Source organism: Amphiura filiformis, chromosome 6 (genome assembly GCF_039555335.1).
Source record: "Amphiura filiformis chromosome 6, Afil_fr2py, whole genome shotgun sequence".
NCBI lineage: Eukaryota > Metazoa > Echinodermata > Ophiuroidea > Amphilepidida > Amphiuridae > Amphiura > Amphiura filiformis.
In genome coordinates this window covers 25,272,329-25,289,946 of record NC_092633.1, presented here as the reverse complement: position 1 = coordinate 25,289,946, position 17,618 = coordinate 25,272,329, and the positions used below count along the sequence as shown (strand labels likewise).

The window sequence follows — 17,618 nt, the reverse complement described above, 5'->3', positions numbered from 1 at the left end:
ATGTATTTATAACTATAAATAATGTTTGAGAGATGTTTTAACATCTCAAACTTAAAAGTATCCTAACTTTGTTCAATACATGCCGCTTTAGAATTGTTACCCATCCATTCAAGTAATCTCTGAGCCTTCATATCTTTTCAATGGACTGTGACCTCCCATCATTTTTCGATGAACTCTGAAGCTATAATGTGTTTCACCTCAAGTACAGTTGTGACGTCAATGCTTTTTCATGATTGCGCTGCAAGCATGCTAACATACTGCCCTTGTATGCATGCATGTATGCTTTGCATGATTAACTTTAAGTGTGCGATTTGGTACTGCGACCAGCAAAATATGCACCAACCTACTACTGAACATGAGGCAAAGCACAGTATAAAAGCATGTCATTCACCAATCCCTTCATCTTAAGTGAACAAGTTGGTGAACAACACATTTTGCTTTGTGAAATTGGCTCAAAATTTCACCTAAACCAATCTCTACACTACCCTGTTCAATATGAAATTAATTTATCAGAAGTTGGTAAGAGCTTGATGAGTACAAACTATTATGGAAATTTCCTTGTTTGGGAAGAAAAATGAAAAAGAGACTTGGATGTTTCACAATATCAGATAAAAAAGAGTCAACTCTGATGAATTACTTGAACATACATTCACTTATCATAAACTGAAAGAAAAAAACAAACAAGTATCAAATTCTGAAGTATTTTAGATGCTATGGAGAATACAAATGTGATAAAATTGTACTAAAATCAATCTGAACTTGATGAGGTATACAAAACGATTAATATAACACATCTGACAGCTATGATTCCTAATAATGAGGACCATTGAATGCTGTCTTCTAAAAAAAACCTTTACTCCAAATTATCATTCAATTTCAGTTCTGATTGATTTTGACAGCATGTCACACATACATACGTGAATAACACAAGACCATGATAGCAACAGAACATGAATGTATGAATAATAAAGACATTCAACATTCATGACTTACTTTCATCATCATTTTCCTCATCCGATTCATCAGCTTCATCTGACAAAAATTTCAATAGTAAAATTGATTACATTTTTCCTCTCATATCATTTTTCAAAGTACCTCTAGTCTGTCCATAGTAGAAGTACAAAGTAAATAGACCTCAGAAACTGGAGGTATGAGAATAACTATTTCAGCACAATGCTTCTTTGGCGCGCCTACTGCTGACGATTTGTACTTGCCGAGGGCACCACGCTCTTACGCGATGCCACATATTTGGTTTGTACTTTATTTTGTGGACAGACTGTAGTTATAATTTGCAGAATTAAGCAAAATCTAAGCTACTTCTGTTAAAACCTCGGTAACTCCAATAGCTGCTATGTGTTAAACATGTACAATACAAATTCTATTGCTCTCTGTTTATCTTTTTTTTAAATTTTGTTGTTACTTATTTAATTTCCTGATACTTACTATACCCATATTGAGTTACCATACCGTTTTAATTCATTCTTGGTTAATTATTATTGTTTAAATTATAATTTGCTTGTCGGAGACAAAAAAGATGTCTCCACAAAATTTACTTTTTGTTGTACTTTAATATTGATTGGTGTTTTTTTTTTTTTTTTTAACATTTTTGGTGAAACAATAGTATCTGTATATTTTTTTTCCTTATGACAAGTGCACACAATTCTTGTATTATTTGTTCCAACTGTGTTAATATAACTGATGTGAGTTTTTCTTGTATAATATGTAACTGCTTTGCGCATGATGTATGTATAAGAAGTGGTAGCCAAGGCTTTGCTTCAAATAATTGGAATTGTAGGAAGCGTATCATTCGAGCAAGCTTCCCATTCAATCATTTCAATAATGATGATGACTTCAATAATGCTATTCAAGGCTTTGATTCAATTGGTGAACATGATCAAGTGGATATTGATATCACTAATAGTTTTGATCACCTCTGCTTTAATCCACTTCGTCAAGATGATGATTTTAATGCGGCTAGTTGTGATATAGATTATGTTTGTAAGTACTTTACATCTGACAGCTTTAACACAAATGTAAATAACAACTTGGTTAATAATGGTTTATCAATGTTCCAGTTGAACATCAATAGCATGAACAAAAATTTTGATGAATTGAAATCACTATTGCAAGTATGTAAACATCGTTTCTCAATAATTGCTGTGACTGAAACATACTTTAAATGTACCCCACCTGAATACTATAAGCTTCCTGGTTATCAATTTGTTTATAAAAACAGAGAAGGTATGCGCAAAGGAGGTGTAGATATGTATGTGAGTAATGATATCAAATATAAGATCAGATCTGATTTAAATGAAATTCATTCATCATCATTTGAATCATTCTTTGTTGAAATTGACAATGAAAAGAGTAAGAACATCATTGTGGGAGTAATCTATAGACCACCAACATCAGGAAATAGTATTGAGCTTTTTAACTCTGAGTTTGATTATGTTCTAAACAAACTCAGCTCAGCCGAGAACAAAATCAGCTATCTCTTGGGTGATTATAATATTGATTTGCTTAAAGAAAAGAGCAATAAACATATTAGTGATTACTTGAGTACAATCTATTCTTATGGTTTTTACCCAACAATTGATAAACCGACATTCGTATTACCAGAACATCTGCAACTATTATTGACAATATTATTACGAATAATTGTTGTGCCAATCACCAATCTGGAATCTTTGTAGTAGATATCAGTGATCATTTTCCCATTTTTACTAACACTAATATAAAAATAGATGGAAATAATGCCACACCTAGTAAAACTCAAACTGAATATAAAAGACAAGTTACGGATGATAATATAAATTTGTTATTAAAAAGACTTTCATTAGTTAATTGGAATGACGTTCTAACTGAAGACGTGGATACAATGTATACTAATTTCATATCTAAATTCAATGACTTGTATGATGAATGCGTACCTAATAAAAAAATTAATCGTAAAAATAATCAAGAACCACATTCTCCATGGATAACAAAAGGACTCTTAAAATCAATTAACCATAAAAATAAATTGTATAAATCTTTTTTGAAACATCGTACGACTGCCAAGCAAGATCGGCATAAAATATACAGAAATAAATTAAACTCACTCCTCAGGAAAGCCAAAAAAATTTACTTTACAATAATTCTGAATAAAAAACTTCACCACCAAATTTCGTGATAATGATAAAGTATACACAGATCCAAATGACATTGCAAATGGCTTCAATAATTACTTTGTTAACATAGGTCCAAATTTGGCTTCATCAATTGAATGTATTCCAGGTATTGATTATTCGCATTATCTGTCAAAGAGTAAGATCAGTCATAACAACAGCATGTTTTTACACCTATCACTGAGCACGAAATCCTAAAAATAATCAATGGATTGGACTCAACAAAAGTCCAGGGTATGATGGACTTGGTTCATTTATAATAAAAAAAGTTGCTCCAATGATAGTAAAACCACTTCAGATAATTTTTAACGAGTCTATTTGTACTGGTAAAATACCTGACAGTTTTAAAGTAGTGAAGGTAATTCCACTGTATAAGAAGGATGATAATGATTTGTTTTCAAATTATCGCCCAGTATCTGTTTTACCAATTTTCTCAAAGATTCTGGAACGGCTTGTATTTAACAGATGCATGTCATATTTAGATCACCATCGCATTTTATATAAAGCGTCAGTATGGTTTTAGAAAAAACCACAGCACATATATGGCAGTGATTGACTTGGTTAACAAAATTACTGAAGCTGTTGACAATGACAATTTTACAGCAGGTGTGTTTTTAGATTTATCAAAAGCATTTGATACTATAGACCATACAATATTGCTTGATAAACTCTATCACTATGGTTTTAGAGGTATTACACACAGATGGTTTGAAGATTATTTAAGTAATAGAAAACAATATGTTTATTATAATGGTGTTCCATCTCAACAGCAAAATCTTACTTGCGGTGTGCCTCAAGGTTCAATACTGGGTCCACTGCTTTTCATTATATATGTTAACGATATTCACTTAATTACTGAGTCACTTGATGTGATTTCATTTGCTGATGACACCAATTTATTTTACTCTCACAATCAGTTTAATGTTATTGAGGAGGTCTTCAACAAAGAGCTTATTAATGTGAATAGATGGTTCCAGGTAAATAAATTATCTGTCAATGCTAAAAAACGAATTATATGTTACTCGGTACCAAGAAGAACACAAAACCTGAGTACAATTTGCAATTGTTTCTTGACTCTGACAGGCACTCAAGAACACCGCTTGAAAAAGTGCCAAGCACTAAGTTTCTAGGTCTACAAATTGACCAGAATATCACTTGGAAAGAACATATTGATAATATTGTAAAAACATGTTCAAGAAATGTCGGTATCATTAATAAATTAAAAAACTTCCTCCCACATGAGGCGTTATATACATTGTATTGCTCTTTGATATTACCGTATATCAATTATGGTATCTTAGCTTGGGGATGTGCATGTTCAATGTTCATCATACATAAATGATCTTTTAAAATTCAAAAGAGGGCACTTCGTATTATAAGTGCAAGTGATTATAGAAGTAGCACAAATCCCTTACTGATTAGGTATAATACTTTAAGTGTCAGGGATATGTATACATTTGAACTTGGTTTATTTATGTACAAACATGATAATGGACTTTTACCGAGTGTTTTTGATGATTTATTTGTAAAACAGTCTAAGATCCATGACTTGAATACCAGATATAAAGATCGTCTGAGGCTTCCATTTATCAAAAGAGCTTTCTGTGAAAAATCTATTAAATATGCAGCTACTAAGTTATGGAATAATGTTGATAACAGTATTAAAAGTTCATCATCGATTAATCAATTCCGCCATGTATTTAAAAACATCTCATGCAAAGTTACTGTTAATTCCTATTGTATCTGATTTATGTGACCACATTGGATATTTATATTTTATATTACTTATTGTTGTGCATTTTCTTATTTACTATTGTTTACTGTTATTTTTCATGTATTTAGGTTAATTCATATCAAGATATGACAGCTTACTGTTGCTTCTTCATTGAAATGACAATCTGCTGCCATGTCTAATGATGAATTAACCAATCAAGGATCACAGACTTTCAGGCCTCTTCTTGGCCTTTCCTGTGATTCCTTCACTCTCACTTGTATTATGATTTTGTATGTATCCTATGTATATTTGCTATTTGATGAGTGAAAAAAAAATGAATGAATGAAATGAATGAATGAATACATATTTAACACATAGCAAGAAAGCAAATTAATTTTCTACTTTTAACACATAGCAGCTGTACATGTTTAACACATAGCAGCTATTGGAGTTAGAACAGCAACAGAACAGGTGGATCTAAAAAGATTCACGAAGTGTACACAACCAAGGAAAATATTTCATTTCTAACCTACATTTTGGATGTTACTGTATATTAAACCATTTTTGTCAGAAATTCTGGTGATCAATATTTGAATGGATAATATTCGCAAATATGACACAATCTGACCCTACCGAGCCAAAAAATGTATTTGAAAAATTGGTTATTGTTATCAACACCATAATATGCCAAATTTTCTTATGTAAAAATTACTGTTTTTTGCTCCCTATTTAATTTTACAATTTCAAGGTTTTGATCTGGTTAGACCAGATTGTGTCACAAATGATAATACTAAAATACTAAACTAAAATATCCATGAGTAAATACAAATAATAAAAAATGGCAAGAATACTGTAAAATAAAACAATAAAAAATAAAATAAATAAAATTCTATTCACATATGGACATGGACACAAAGTTACCTGAAATTGATCAACATCACCCGAAATCTCACTTTACAGCAGCATTACAGATCAACAACCATACCACTTTTTATGAACTACACAGACTTATGAAATGGGATAAGTTATTCAAATACATCAAAATAATTTAAGAATGGGTGGGAAAAAGTCAAGCAAGTACAGTCATTACATCAGCAAAATCTAAAGATACCTTAAAAGAAAATATAAATATAAGAGGAATTATTTTATGCAATACAATGCACGGACGGTATTTCTAAATAAATCAAAGATACAAATAATCAAAGATATACAAATTTAACAGACAATAGCAAATATAGGAAAAATAGTTAATTTGTGTTCATCATAGAACTTTCCCACCGCGTACACGTAGCGTACATAGCATAGGACTCGGATGCGAACATGTATTATTGCACAAATACCCTCTTGTTGCTACCCGTGAGAGTTCCAAGATGAACATGAAATTAGCACTTTTCCAACGATGACAGATGTATTCTAAATACACCAATGCTTGTTTACAAATCAATTCTACCAACAGCTACACCTAAACACCAACTTATATTACAAACACTAGTAATCTTCACATCTATAGGAGATGACAACATCAATACACACATGCTGTTATGACAGCACTACCTGATTCATCATCATCATTGTCATCATCCTGCTCCTCCTCGTTGCCATCCTCATCACTGTCCTCCTCATCTCCATCCTCTTCCTGGTCTTCCTCATCCTCATGATCCTCCTCTTTGCCCTTTTTCACTTTGACTGATTTTGCATCTTTTTTCTCTCCATCCTTCTTACTCTGTCCTTTGTCATCCGTACTTTTCACTGATCTCCTGTCATCTGAATCTTTAGATTTGTCCTTTTGCTGCGGTATTTTCTCATCTTTGTTGTTAGCTGATTTCTGAGAAGCTCTACTTGTCACTGATTTCTGAGAAATTCTGCTTGTTGCCGATTTCTGTGAGATACGGCTTGTCGCTGATTTCTGAGAAATTCTGCTTGTTACAGATTTCTGAGAGACTCTGCTTGTCACTGAATCTTTCCTCATTCCTGCTTTCTTAGAATCATTACTTGATACTGATCTTTTATCACCATCTTGCTTTGAAGCTGACCTCCTTGAATCTCTACTCTTAACTGATGCAGTATCATTGCTTTCTTTTTGCACTTTCGTGTCATCCTTGGCTTCAATAGATTTTCTAGAATCTCTGCTTTTAACAGATGCTGTCTCTGACTTTCTCCTAGATCCTCTGCTTGTTACTGGCCTTACATCCTGCCGACTTGAATTGGACTGGTTATCACTTCCACTTTTACTTGACTTCCGATCATCTGTTTTCCTGGCTTGCTTTTTAATATCATCCACACTTCTAGTCACACTTGTATTATCACCGTCACCACTAGTTTTCCCTTTCTTTGATGTCTTACTGGTGGTACTTTGTGCAGACTTCTGGGAGGCTCTACTTAGAACAGATCTTCTGCTATCTCTGCTTGTGATAGATCTGGTGTCAGGTTCCTTCTTTTTCTTGTGTGTTTTTTCCTCTTTTTCTTCTTTCTCTCCATCACTGTTGTCATTCTCTTCTTTCGAGTCTTCATCTTTCTCCTCCTCCTCATCACCATCATCATCCTCATCATCGTCATAGTCATCTGAATACTCATTTTCGGCATCATCCTCTTTCTTATCATCTGTTTCTGCTGCATCATTTTGAGCTTGATCTTTCTCATGATTGGATGAATCAGAATCGTCATTTCTTATTTTGCTTTCTTGTTTTGCTTTATTGAGAGTGGATTGGAGATGGAGCCGATGGACAGTGATGAAGCAGTTAAATACAACAATTGTGAAAAGAAATATATTTAGTAAAATTGTAATTTAGTAAAATTGTTATATAATTTTACCATAAGATTAGTAATAATTTCAATTGTATGATATGCATGGGAAATAAAGGCAAAGTCATCACATATTGTCTTATCTTTTAAAAATGTAAGCCAGCTATTAAAACCCCTAAAATGATACAAATACATAAGTTACTGTTCTTTGCAAAAGTACTCCATGCTGCTGTTTGTAAATAAAAATAGTTATCAGCTGTAATGTCTACAAATATTTGTTGATGAAAACCCCCTACCAGCTTGTAATACTATCTGTATATGTCGTGTGCGATAGACTGCATTAATTTTGAAAAATTGACCCGACTTGGTAACTGCTAGTAGTTTGAGCAGAACACTGTTCAGTCTATCCTGAAAAACTAAATTAACCATTTTGGTCTCAGCTCAGTTTACTGTAGCAATATGACAGCATCGATACAACTACCATGTTCTTGTATTCTGCCTAAATCCCTGGTTCTCTTCCAACAAAACCAATATTACAAATTTAATATATACTACAGCCCTTGAGGCAGCTATTCTAAACTGATGCAAAATAACATAGGATGGTTTAAAGCTGCCATATAAAGACTCACCTGCTTCATCTTGACCCTGCTCTTCTGTTTTCTCTGTTTCTCCTGTAAAACAAAAAAACATGATACATAAAGGATCTGTACATATGTATATAATGCTGAGGATGATGAACAAAATAATTTCTCTAGAAAGTAAACTATACTTTATAGACATTTTACTTGATAAAATCAGGAGTATTGAGTGAAAATAGTTCATACTTCCAAGCAAATAATTTGTTACCTAGTACTACCCAAGGTTGGTAAATATGTGTAAAATGTAGTAACAATTAGTAAGTTTTCAGCGGGTTCGCTGTTGAACTCCTGGCATAAAAGGCTATCCCACAAAATGTAGTAGTGTTGTTCCTTCTTTTTTCTCATAAATACTATTCTAGACACAAAATAAACACCTTAAATGTGCCATGCTGTATATAACACACTGTATTTCAATAGGTCCTGTTATTATCCATTTGCAGCTGGTATCGCCTAAAAAGAGCTGGGTCACACCATCCTATCAATATGTCATGATGTATTTCAATCAGCCAAAGCCAAAGAATTTGGGACATGCAGTTTTTTTTGTTGGTTTATTAGTTCCATTAAAACATTTGCTGAAGAACCACAAGTTGTATCCACAATTTGACCTTTACTCTTTTTTAATTAAACTAAGTCCCACCTTCTGGCTTTGCTTCACCATCTTGGGTTTGCTCTTCTCCCTCTGCTCCATGAACTGGTAAAATAATCATAAATCGATATATTACAATGTATTCTATAATCTATAAATAACTTAATTTTGCAGTTTACTCTTTAAGCAAATGGATTTCTCTGTTAATATACTTCTACATAATTTTCTTTCCCCCCTTCAAAACCACCTTGGGGTACTTCCAATAACTTGCTTGATTCAGTCATTTACAAGTCCCTGTCCGGGATTTTTTTTTTACTCTGGGCTTTTCTGCCTATTAAATACGCATGTTATGTTTACATTGTAAAATGTTTAAAATGTTACTAGCATGTGATGCATGGTTCTTTTTCTCCTCTGTCATTAACTAGTAAATAATTGCCAAATCATATTCCATTCTAATTTGAAATCTTTCATCTCGCTTTGAGCGCCATTGATTTGGTGGAGATGTGCGCATTAGAAATTCACATTATTATTATTATTATTATCTCCCAACAGCAGAGTTAATAGCCTTTGCCTGTCACAATTAATGTTGGATTGTTTTATATCTCTATTTCTGCTTAGGATATCCTATTTTAGATGTAAATGGAACACTTAATGTTATTTCTAACATTGCAATTAGGCTCTTGTAAAAATATAGTGAATATTGAATTGATGTGGAAAATATTACAATCATTTGAACTAAAAAATAGACAAGGCAGGCATTGCTACAAACAAACAAATTAATCAATTAAAGCCAAAAGCTTAGAAACATTTAACATGTATTTGCTTTAACACTAAACAGGAAAGTGGTAAAAAAGAAGCAAAAGAGCAACAACAAAGAATGTAAAATGGTATGTTAGTTAGCCCTGAACTGCAGAATAAGCACCAGTCATTGTCTTAGAAAGTTATTGATAATATTTCAAGAAATTGCAGGCATAGTCGAAGTAGCCATACAAAGCAATAGAGAATTTCCTGTTAGGGCACTATTATAGTCAAGGGCTGATAATTAGTTGGTAGGATTATTTTGAAGGGATTATCTGGTAACACTAATTAAGGAAAAAAAACCATTTTGAGAGGAAGAGTTTGAGGATTTGAACCAATTTGAAATTTGAATGGTGTAGGATGGCAGGCTGATCACTTGATTTTTCCCTGACCTTATTACAGTAAGTCACATTTCCTGGGCCACCTTGATGCACTTTTTTGGCCATCCCTTTGTTCTGCCATCAATGATAGCAGAACAAAATCAAACTTGATTAAGAGCTACCAGAAGTTATAAATCCCTATCTTAAAAAAACGGAAATACAAATATTGAAGAAAGTCTTCATTTGTATTATTCAAATGAAAAAATTGGTGCCACAGAAACAACTGGCAGCAAAAATGTTTCACTTTACTCTATGTAAATATGTGTTAATTAGCAATAGCTTTTATGCAGTTAATTAAGCAAAGATTGGTTTCCCTACATATTTCAGGAAAGCAAAAAAGTTTTCTCAAGAAATCATTTCATTTGGCATAAAATTGCTTTCATGCTCATGCAAGACGAACATTTTGTTAAACCACAGATTCCTACTTTACATACCATTTCCACCAGCTTTCGCATCAGTCCCCGGGCCTATGTGTTAAATTATACAGGGTTTACACATGAAATATATCCAAAATAATATGCAACATACATGTATATATTAAACATAACAAAGCAATGTACATAATGCAGAGTGCCTCAAAACTGAATAGAGAGATTACCTGTAGTATTAAAGATCATTGTCATGTAAACAGACACAAAATTACTTTGTACTCCATGTTTAATGTATACCAGGAAGACCTGAATACGCCTGCATGCAGGGAGGTAAATAGCAAGTGAAATTCTTTTCATCTGGGTGGGCAGCTCCATTGTTGTTGTCCACTCAGTTGAAACGATCTCAAGTGCTATTTATCTGCCTGCCTGCATGTCAGGTCAACTCTTTGGTTTTTAGTATGTCATATGATTGTTCAACAATGGTGTGCTGACCAGGTGAGACAAGTCCCCCCACCCCAACTCAACATTCTATGATGAAATTGATCAAAGTTTAAGATGTAAATCTTCCTTTACACCTGTTTAGACCAAAGTTCACCTCATTTTGGACAATTTTAGCATAAAAATAGTGATTTCCATCACTTCTAAGAATCTAAAATTAAGCTTGAACAAATGTAAGTCAGTAAAACCACAAGGTTATCTAATCCTTGATGACAAGGTTATCAGAGGTCCATTTCACTCAACTTTACGAAGCTTTGGAAGTGTCAAAATCATTCGTAACTTACAACGAGTCATAAGTTGCATTTCACTAAGCTTGTTTACTTACTAACGGTACCCTTCATAAAGTTACGTCTAATATTATGTACTCGTAACTTTACGAATGATTACTTGAGTTATGAAGGGTTAAAAGTTTAGTAAAATGGACCCCAGGCCTATACTTCTATTAGTACTGATAAAAGTCACTTACCTATCAACTGTCCATCCTCCTTGATCTCCACTTCTGGGAATAGGTGTTTAATCTTCTCCTGTGCACTCTCCGCTGTTGAGCTACCATGGATGGCATTCTGTAAGACATCTTTGCCCAGCAGAGCTCGTAATGATTCTGGTGCCTGTTCCTTGGCAACTTCTGGGTCTGTTGGACCCATGATTGTTCTCCAACCTGAGATAGCATCCTCTCTTGATAACACCATTACTGTGGATGGACCACTGAGATGAAGCAAGTATGAAATAAAATGGATGTTATGTAATTTTGTTTGCTTATAACATAAGGGATTGCGCGCGAGTGTGATCAAATACCTTATATCGCCTGTCAAAGTGCGCTTTATAGAACACCTCAATTCCTAAACTTCTTACCCAGTGCAATTCAATAGCACACATTACAGCCCGCATTAACATTTCCAGATTACAGATTACATTTCCAGATTACAATACACAGAGACTGTTGATACATGGTCTGTAGTAGTCTGTGACTATTATAGACTATCCAAATTAGTTCATTAATTATGATGGCAAATTATACTCACAGTAAGTTTTATCACCCAAGTTCTTCTCAAGGTTAGACAGTTTTATCACCCAGATCTTTCTCGTTTAACTCTCAATCCTCACGTGCTCAGTTCTTAACAGCGGATCACATTAAAGATTTAGAGAACATATTCCCTTGTCATATCAATTGTGATTAGGGAATATGAGGATTTTTGCAGGAAAACAGGAGATTCATCACATTACCGAGTAAGTCGCCCATCTGTGTGATGAAATTGTCTAACCATGAGTAGAATCTGGATTTGAAAAAGAAATTATTGAACTTATTTGATGTTACTTTTAACCATACCTGCTCATGTGGTCTAATAAGTTGTCATAGAATTCTGTGCCTTCGTGTTCTTTGTAGAGTTGACTAGCAAGATCCCTAGGTAAATCATATTCTTTCTGACATGCTATGTTGAAGCCTGCTTCTTTTATTCTTTCGATAATTACATCTGTATGAGAAAGAAAAAGTAAGAAATATGAGGTACTATGAAATAGCTTTAAATACACTGTGCACAAAAAGTATCGGCATACTAGCTTCTTTCATTTCATGCTTCCTTCAGTATGTTGTGTGACCTCCATTATTATTTACAACTAATGTTGCATGCTACTGACTAGTCGTCAGGATCAAGTGGGCATAGAGGCTAGATTGGCCTTCAAAAAGTCCAAATCTCTATACCTTGGAGAACTTATGGGACATCCGAAGTGCATGTCAATAAGTCGATAGAGCTTGATACCAACTGGGTATGTTTGTGCCGCATTCTTAACGTCTCAGGCAATGGAATGAAATTGACCAATGATAAATCATACACCTGTCACAAGCATGCAATGTCACTTTACAGAAATCTAGAAAAATGGTAGCTATACTTAATACTCTCCACCAACATGGACTAAACAAACTAAATTATCCTTTTATTACTTGTTTGTCAAAACAAACAAACACAAACCAACGGAGGTACTGATATTTCATGGTTCAATTTGCCAATTCAGCATCGAAGTGGTTACGTAATTTTCTTGGTTACCGAATCACAGTATTTTGGTATGCCTCCAAGTGTCATATACTTTGTGTGGTGATCATTTCGATTATGGTTCAGTACTCAAGAGCGTGATCCCTTTGACATAGTAACATTTACCGGATCACACTATTTTGGTATGCCTTCGAGTGCCATATACTTTGTGTGGTGATCATTTCGATTATGGTTCATTACTCAAGAGCGTGATCCCTTTGACATAGTAACATTACGTAACTTCGATACTGAATTAAGATTCCACTTTTGTATTGGCACAAAACATGTGCTACATGACACAAATTTTTTTTTTCAAAAATGGTAATGTTTCCGATATCTAATCACAAGTCTATTGGGGAGGCACCAAAACAGTGCTTCATACTTGTGTAACCTTTCAGCTACTTAATCAAGCAAGAAGTTAACATTGTTCTGCTCAACTTATTAATCAATGTTTCTAGTCACTTAGCTTTAGCACCATTACCTACCTTTGTGTTCTGCTACAGCATCTGGTTTAATGACAGCTAGTGTGTGCTCTACAGGGAAGAAATAACCAAGTTCTTTTTCTGCATTCTCTGGATTGTCACTACCATGCAATGCATTTATTGATGAGTCAGGAAGACTAAATTGTGCTCTCATACTGTGGAAGATTAAAGAATATAGCAAAACCAAAATGATAATGATGTCCTTTGGTATGGATGAAAACATCCATAGAAACAAGTTTGGAATGGTAACTCAAAATATCCATATTTAATGTTCAACACCACATGTGATGAATTCATTTATTATACCAATGACATGCAAGGTCATACAAGTCATGTACAATTATTGTAGATCTTCCATTCACACACCCATGGCATGTACAAGCATCACAAACACTCACACATACCCCTAGACATAAACACTGGCACACAAGGACAGCAAGTACCACTTGGAGTTTTCACAATCCAATTGTGGACACACATGTGAGTTTTATTTGCCTTACTGTAGACCCTTACATTTTCACATCCATTTTTTTGGCAAGGCCTTTACACCTCCACTCGCAGTTGTACCTTGTTTATAATGTATTTTTATGCTGTTTCGATTAAGTAACACTGTCCAGCAACCATGAATGCCTGCAGGTATTTTGAGTATCCACTACAAACATATTCTCATGTGTGTGTGTCCTCATTTGCCAGTGTTTTCAAACACACACATCCCTACCTATGCCTGTCAGCAACTGTGGACATTGTGTATTGCTATCAAACCGGGAATGGCTGAAAAATGTATAATCAGCAAACCGAGGACCCAAATAGCAGATCTTAAATGTGTATAACTGAGTATGATTCACAGTTCGGAATATGCCTACCGAGGTTGAACATTACTGCACAATAGCGGACGTATCTCTAAAATGCATTTGGCATGCAATTGCGACCTACTGCAGACCTCCACAAACCATGGACTGTCCTTGTTTGCAGATAGGTCCATGCATGGTTTAATAGCAAAAAAGTTTTGAGTGTGTTTTCGGTTGCAGGTATATGTGCACACACCCCACACACATGAATGTCATACAAAAACACGCAGAAACCTGCTGCATATTTACCTATCTGGTGCGTCTGTTTTTGCTACTTCAATTTCCTTTGGTCCCAGCATTTTCCTCCAACCTTGAACAGCTTCTTCTTTGGCAAGACCTAATGCTAATACAGGACCACTGTAAATGAAAATAAAATAAAAGTCTAGTTCACAAAATACTCCTGACCTCAACCAATGGCATGATATGTGTACCACTTGATAAGGTGACTCCACATTGCAGTTCAGTTCAGTTCAGTTTTATTTCATCAAATTCCATCCATTCAATAATTACAATATAAAAAGCTTTTACAAACATCGTATAATATGGTGAAAATGATGAGGATGCCACTGAGCAGAGCGTGTTGTTGTGGCACCCTTTACAAAAGTTAGTATATTAAATAATTATGATAAACAAAATTTTAGAATAATAATAAATACAATAGCAAGACATATGCCTTGTGGGTTAGGTATATTAAACTTATTATCACAAGAGCTAAGCTTTCAATTATAAATCAATGAGTAATGATGGTGAAAATAACAACCAAACCTACACAGTAGGTGTAAAGGGGTTGTAAAATCCCAATATAATATAAAACATAGCAGTCATATAAAGCAGTCATATAGAGAGCAATGCTAAGGCATTCTATACTGTTTTAATTTCAGCAATGTAACATCGCTTAGTATGAAGTTATTGCCCTATAAAGATTAAATATATATTCTAGCTATACCAGGCACTGATATATAATTTTACCATAAGCACGTTTCTACCAAGAATGTTTCCTGCATACTGTGGAAACATGGCATGTTGCCATGGGGATCAACACTAAGTCAGGTACCGTGTGAGCGAACTAAAAAATAGTGCAAATAGCGTGAGCATACACAAAATAAAATTCATGCAATGTCGCCAGGTCTGAACGCTGTACAGGCGTCAACTGAATTCGAGTACGCTTCGAGGGCACAGGCATGGAAAATTCCAATCTGTTTATTTATTAATTTGTGGTTTCTTGTGTTGTACATGGTAGCTGCTATCCAGACTGTTAGAATCATTTCAGATCGTTGACATGCCAAAATTATACCTTCTCTGAGTAGGTTTGCACCATGTTGCATACTTGCATACTAATACATACAAAATCTGTATTATGTGTGTTATCTGTAGAAATATTTTTAGGCTAAAACCTTTTGGAAATTTAATGACAAACTAACACCATGCCATGATTATACTGATTTGACTATATTTTTGAGGTCCAGTTTGAGGCTGTATGAGTTTCTTTTACCATCATTGGCTTTGCTTTTTATTAAAACTTGAAATTTCCCAAAGATGATTCATTAACAACCAAGCTATAACTTATGCAAATCATTAAACCTGTATAAAAACCTACACTGTCATTTCTCTGATGAGGTCCTCAAAATGTGGTGTTCCTTCTTGTTCTTTGTAGAATTCTTTGGCCTGTTCTTCTGTTAATTGCACTTCTTTTTGTAAGCAAACTTCAAAACCAGCTTCTTGAATCTTCTGAAGGATGGAATCTTTACAATATGGACATGAAAACAATGAGATGTGATAGTAAGATAAACATATATGGAATGTTACACTGAGAGAGAATAAGATCTGCATAAATCTATCACTCTGCAGAAATTAGGTGCAAATGATTAGAAGGTAAATTATAAATAAAATACTGGATTGACCTTTCAAAATTTTGCACATTTTCATCCAATCTCATTTGCAGTTTTAATTGCAGTTGCCAGATGAAGTCCAATGAGATTGGATGAAAATTTGAAAGGGGAGTCCAGTGCATTCATAATTTACCTTCAGATTCTACGACTGGTTGATTCATAATATACATCAACATCCTAGAAATGGTAATTTGTAAACCAATTAACATGTAATCTGGGACCCTAACAACATACTTTTGACAATAAATCAGAACAAACATACATTCATAAACACAGAACAAATTAGGTCTGAAGCAATGGAATGTACAAACATTACCCAGCGACTTTATCATCACATATATAGGTCAGGGAATATACATGTTGCTATAATTGAGTGCATCCAACAGTTGGGGCTTAGTAACCATTTTGGAGGACACTCCTGACTAGTTAAAAGAAGACAAATGGGGAGATCATACATAACAGGTGTTTTACTATGGGAAGTTTCTCCACAAGGCAAAGTAGAAAATGAATGAAATGATGAATAGTTGTTAATGGCTTAACTGATACATTATAGCTTTCATTCGCATTTCTGACTACACCCAGCTAAGTGTTTATGAAGCTTACCTTTGTGTTCTTTAAGTGCCTCAGGTCTGATCAATGCCAAAGTCTTTTGAACCTTTGGAGGTGGCCCTGTTCCTGGTACAATTGGTGCAACAAACTCGGGGAAGAAGAATGATAATTCTCTGAAAGAAAACAAAACACAATCAGTTAGAAACAAGATAAAAAGTTCAACTTATAACACTATTACTGCTAACATCATATTTTTCAACAGATTATGCTTTTAGATGACCATGTGACGGAGGAAGTTTTTTTGCCATTTTTTGAGAACTGGATCTCGAACATGATCTTATTTCTATTTAGTGACAATAGGAGGTTAGTAGTATGTTGAAGTTTATCTTATTTGTAACTAATTTTGACCATCACATATGGGCTTATTTAGGAATGGTGAACTTTAAGCAATAATGACAACTTGTGTGAGAAGCAATGTAGCTAGGGTAACATGTGGCACGGCAGGAAATGTTTATTGGTTGCCCATCTACCTTACTGGCCGATCTCAGTTACAATACACCACTGGTCTCAATTACAGGAAAAAAAAAAGATTTTATAATACTAACCTTGCAGCCCTTTCCCCAGAATCAGCTCCGTGTAATGCATTCATAGTTTTGTCTGTTCCATAAAGAGCTCTCAAGCTACAAAGAAACAAATAAATTACAACATCAATGATTTTCATTCATCTTGTTATTCAAATTTTTTTGTTTTGCAACTGCATTTTTATACAGCTCACACAAATAGCAACTGAGTCCTTATTAATGGTCACAGTCATTTTACAGTTGTGGGAGGACAAAATGTTGATTCAACTATCAACTGAAGTATTTTGACCAAATACCTCATACTTTTGGATCTAGTGGCATTTTTCAAACTGTATATTTTGAAACACC

At 34.2% G+C, this 17,618-nt stretch overlaps 1 protein-coding gene across 3 annotated transcripts in view; it reads right to left on the bottom strand.

Moving 5' to 3' along the window:
• LOC140155181 (thioredoxin domain-containing protein 3 homolog) overlaps positions 1-17,618 on the bottom strand; it is a 42,156-nt gene that overhangs the window by 6,133 nt on the left and 18,405 nt on the right. For all 3 annotated transcript variants that reach the window (XM_072177914.1, XM_072177915.1, XM_072177916.1), the window contains exons 9-18: positions 17,295-17,369; positions 16,744-16,862; positions 15,849-15,993; positions 14,501-14,608; positions 13,407-13,558; positions 12,222-12,366; positions 11,361-11,599; positions 10,460-10,492; positions 8,899-8,952; positions 8,253-8,294 (exon numbers count right to left, since the gene is read on the bottom strand). In XM_072177914.1, coding sequence (XP_072034015.1) covers positions 8,253-8,294; positions 8,899-8,952; positions 10,460-10,492; positions 11,361-11,599; positions 12,222-12,366; positions 13,407-13,558; positions 14,501-14,608; positions 15,849-15,993; positions 16,744-16,862; positions 17,295-17,369 — 1,112 coding nt within the window. The remainder of the gene's footprint in view (positions 1-8,252; positions 8,295-8,898; positions 8,953-10,459; positions 10,493-11,360; positions 11,600-12,221; positions 12,367-13,406; positions 13,559-14,500; positions 14,609-15,848; positions 15,994-16,743; positions 16,863-17,294; positions 17,370-17,618) is intronic.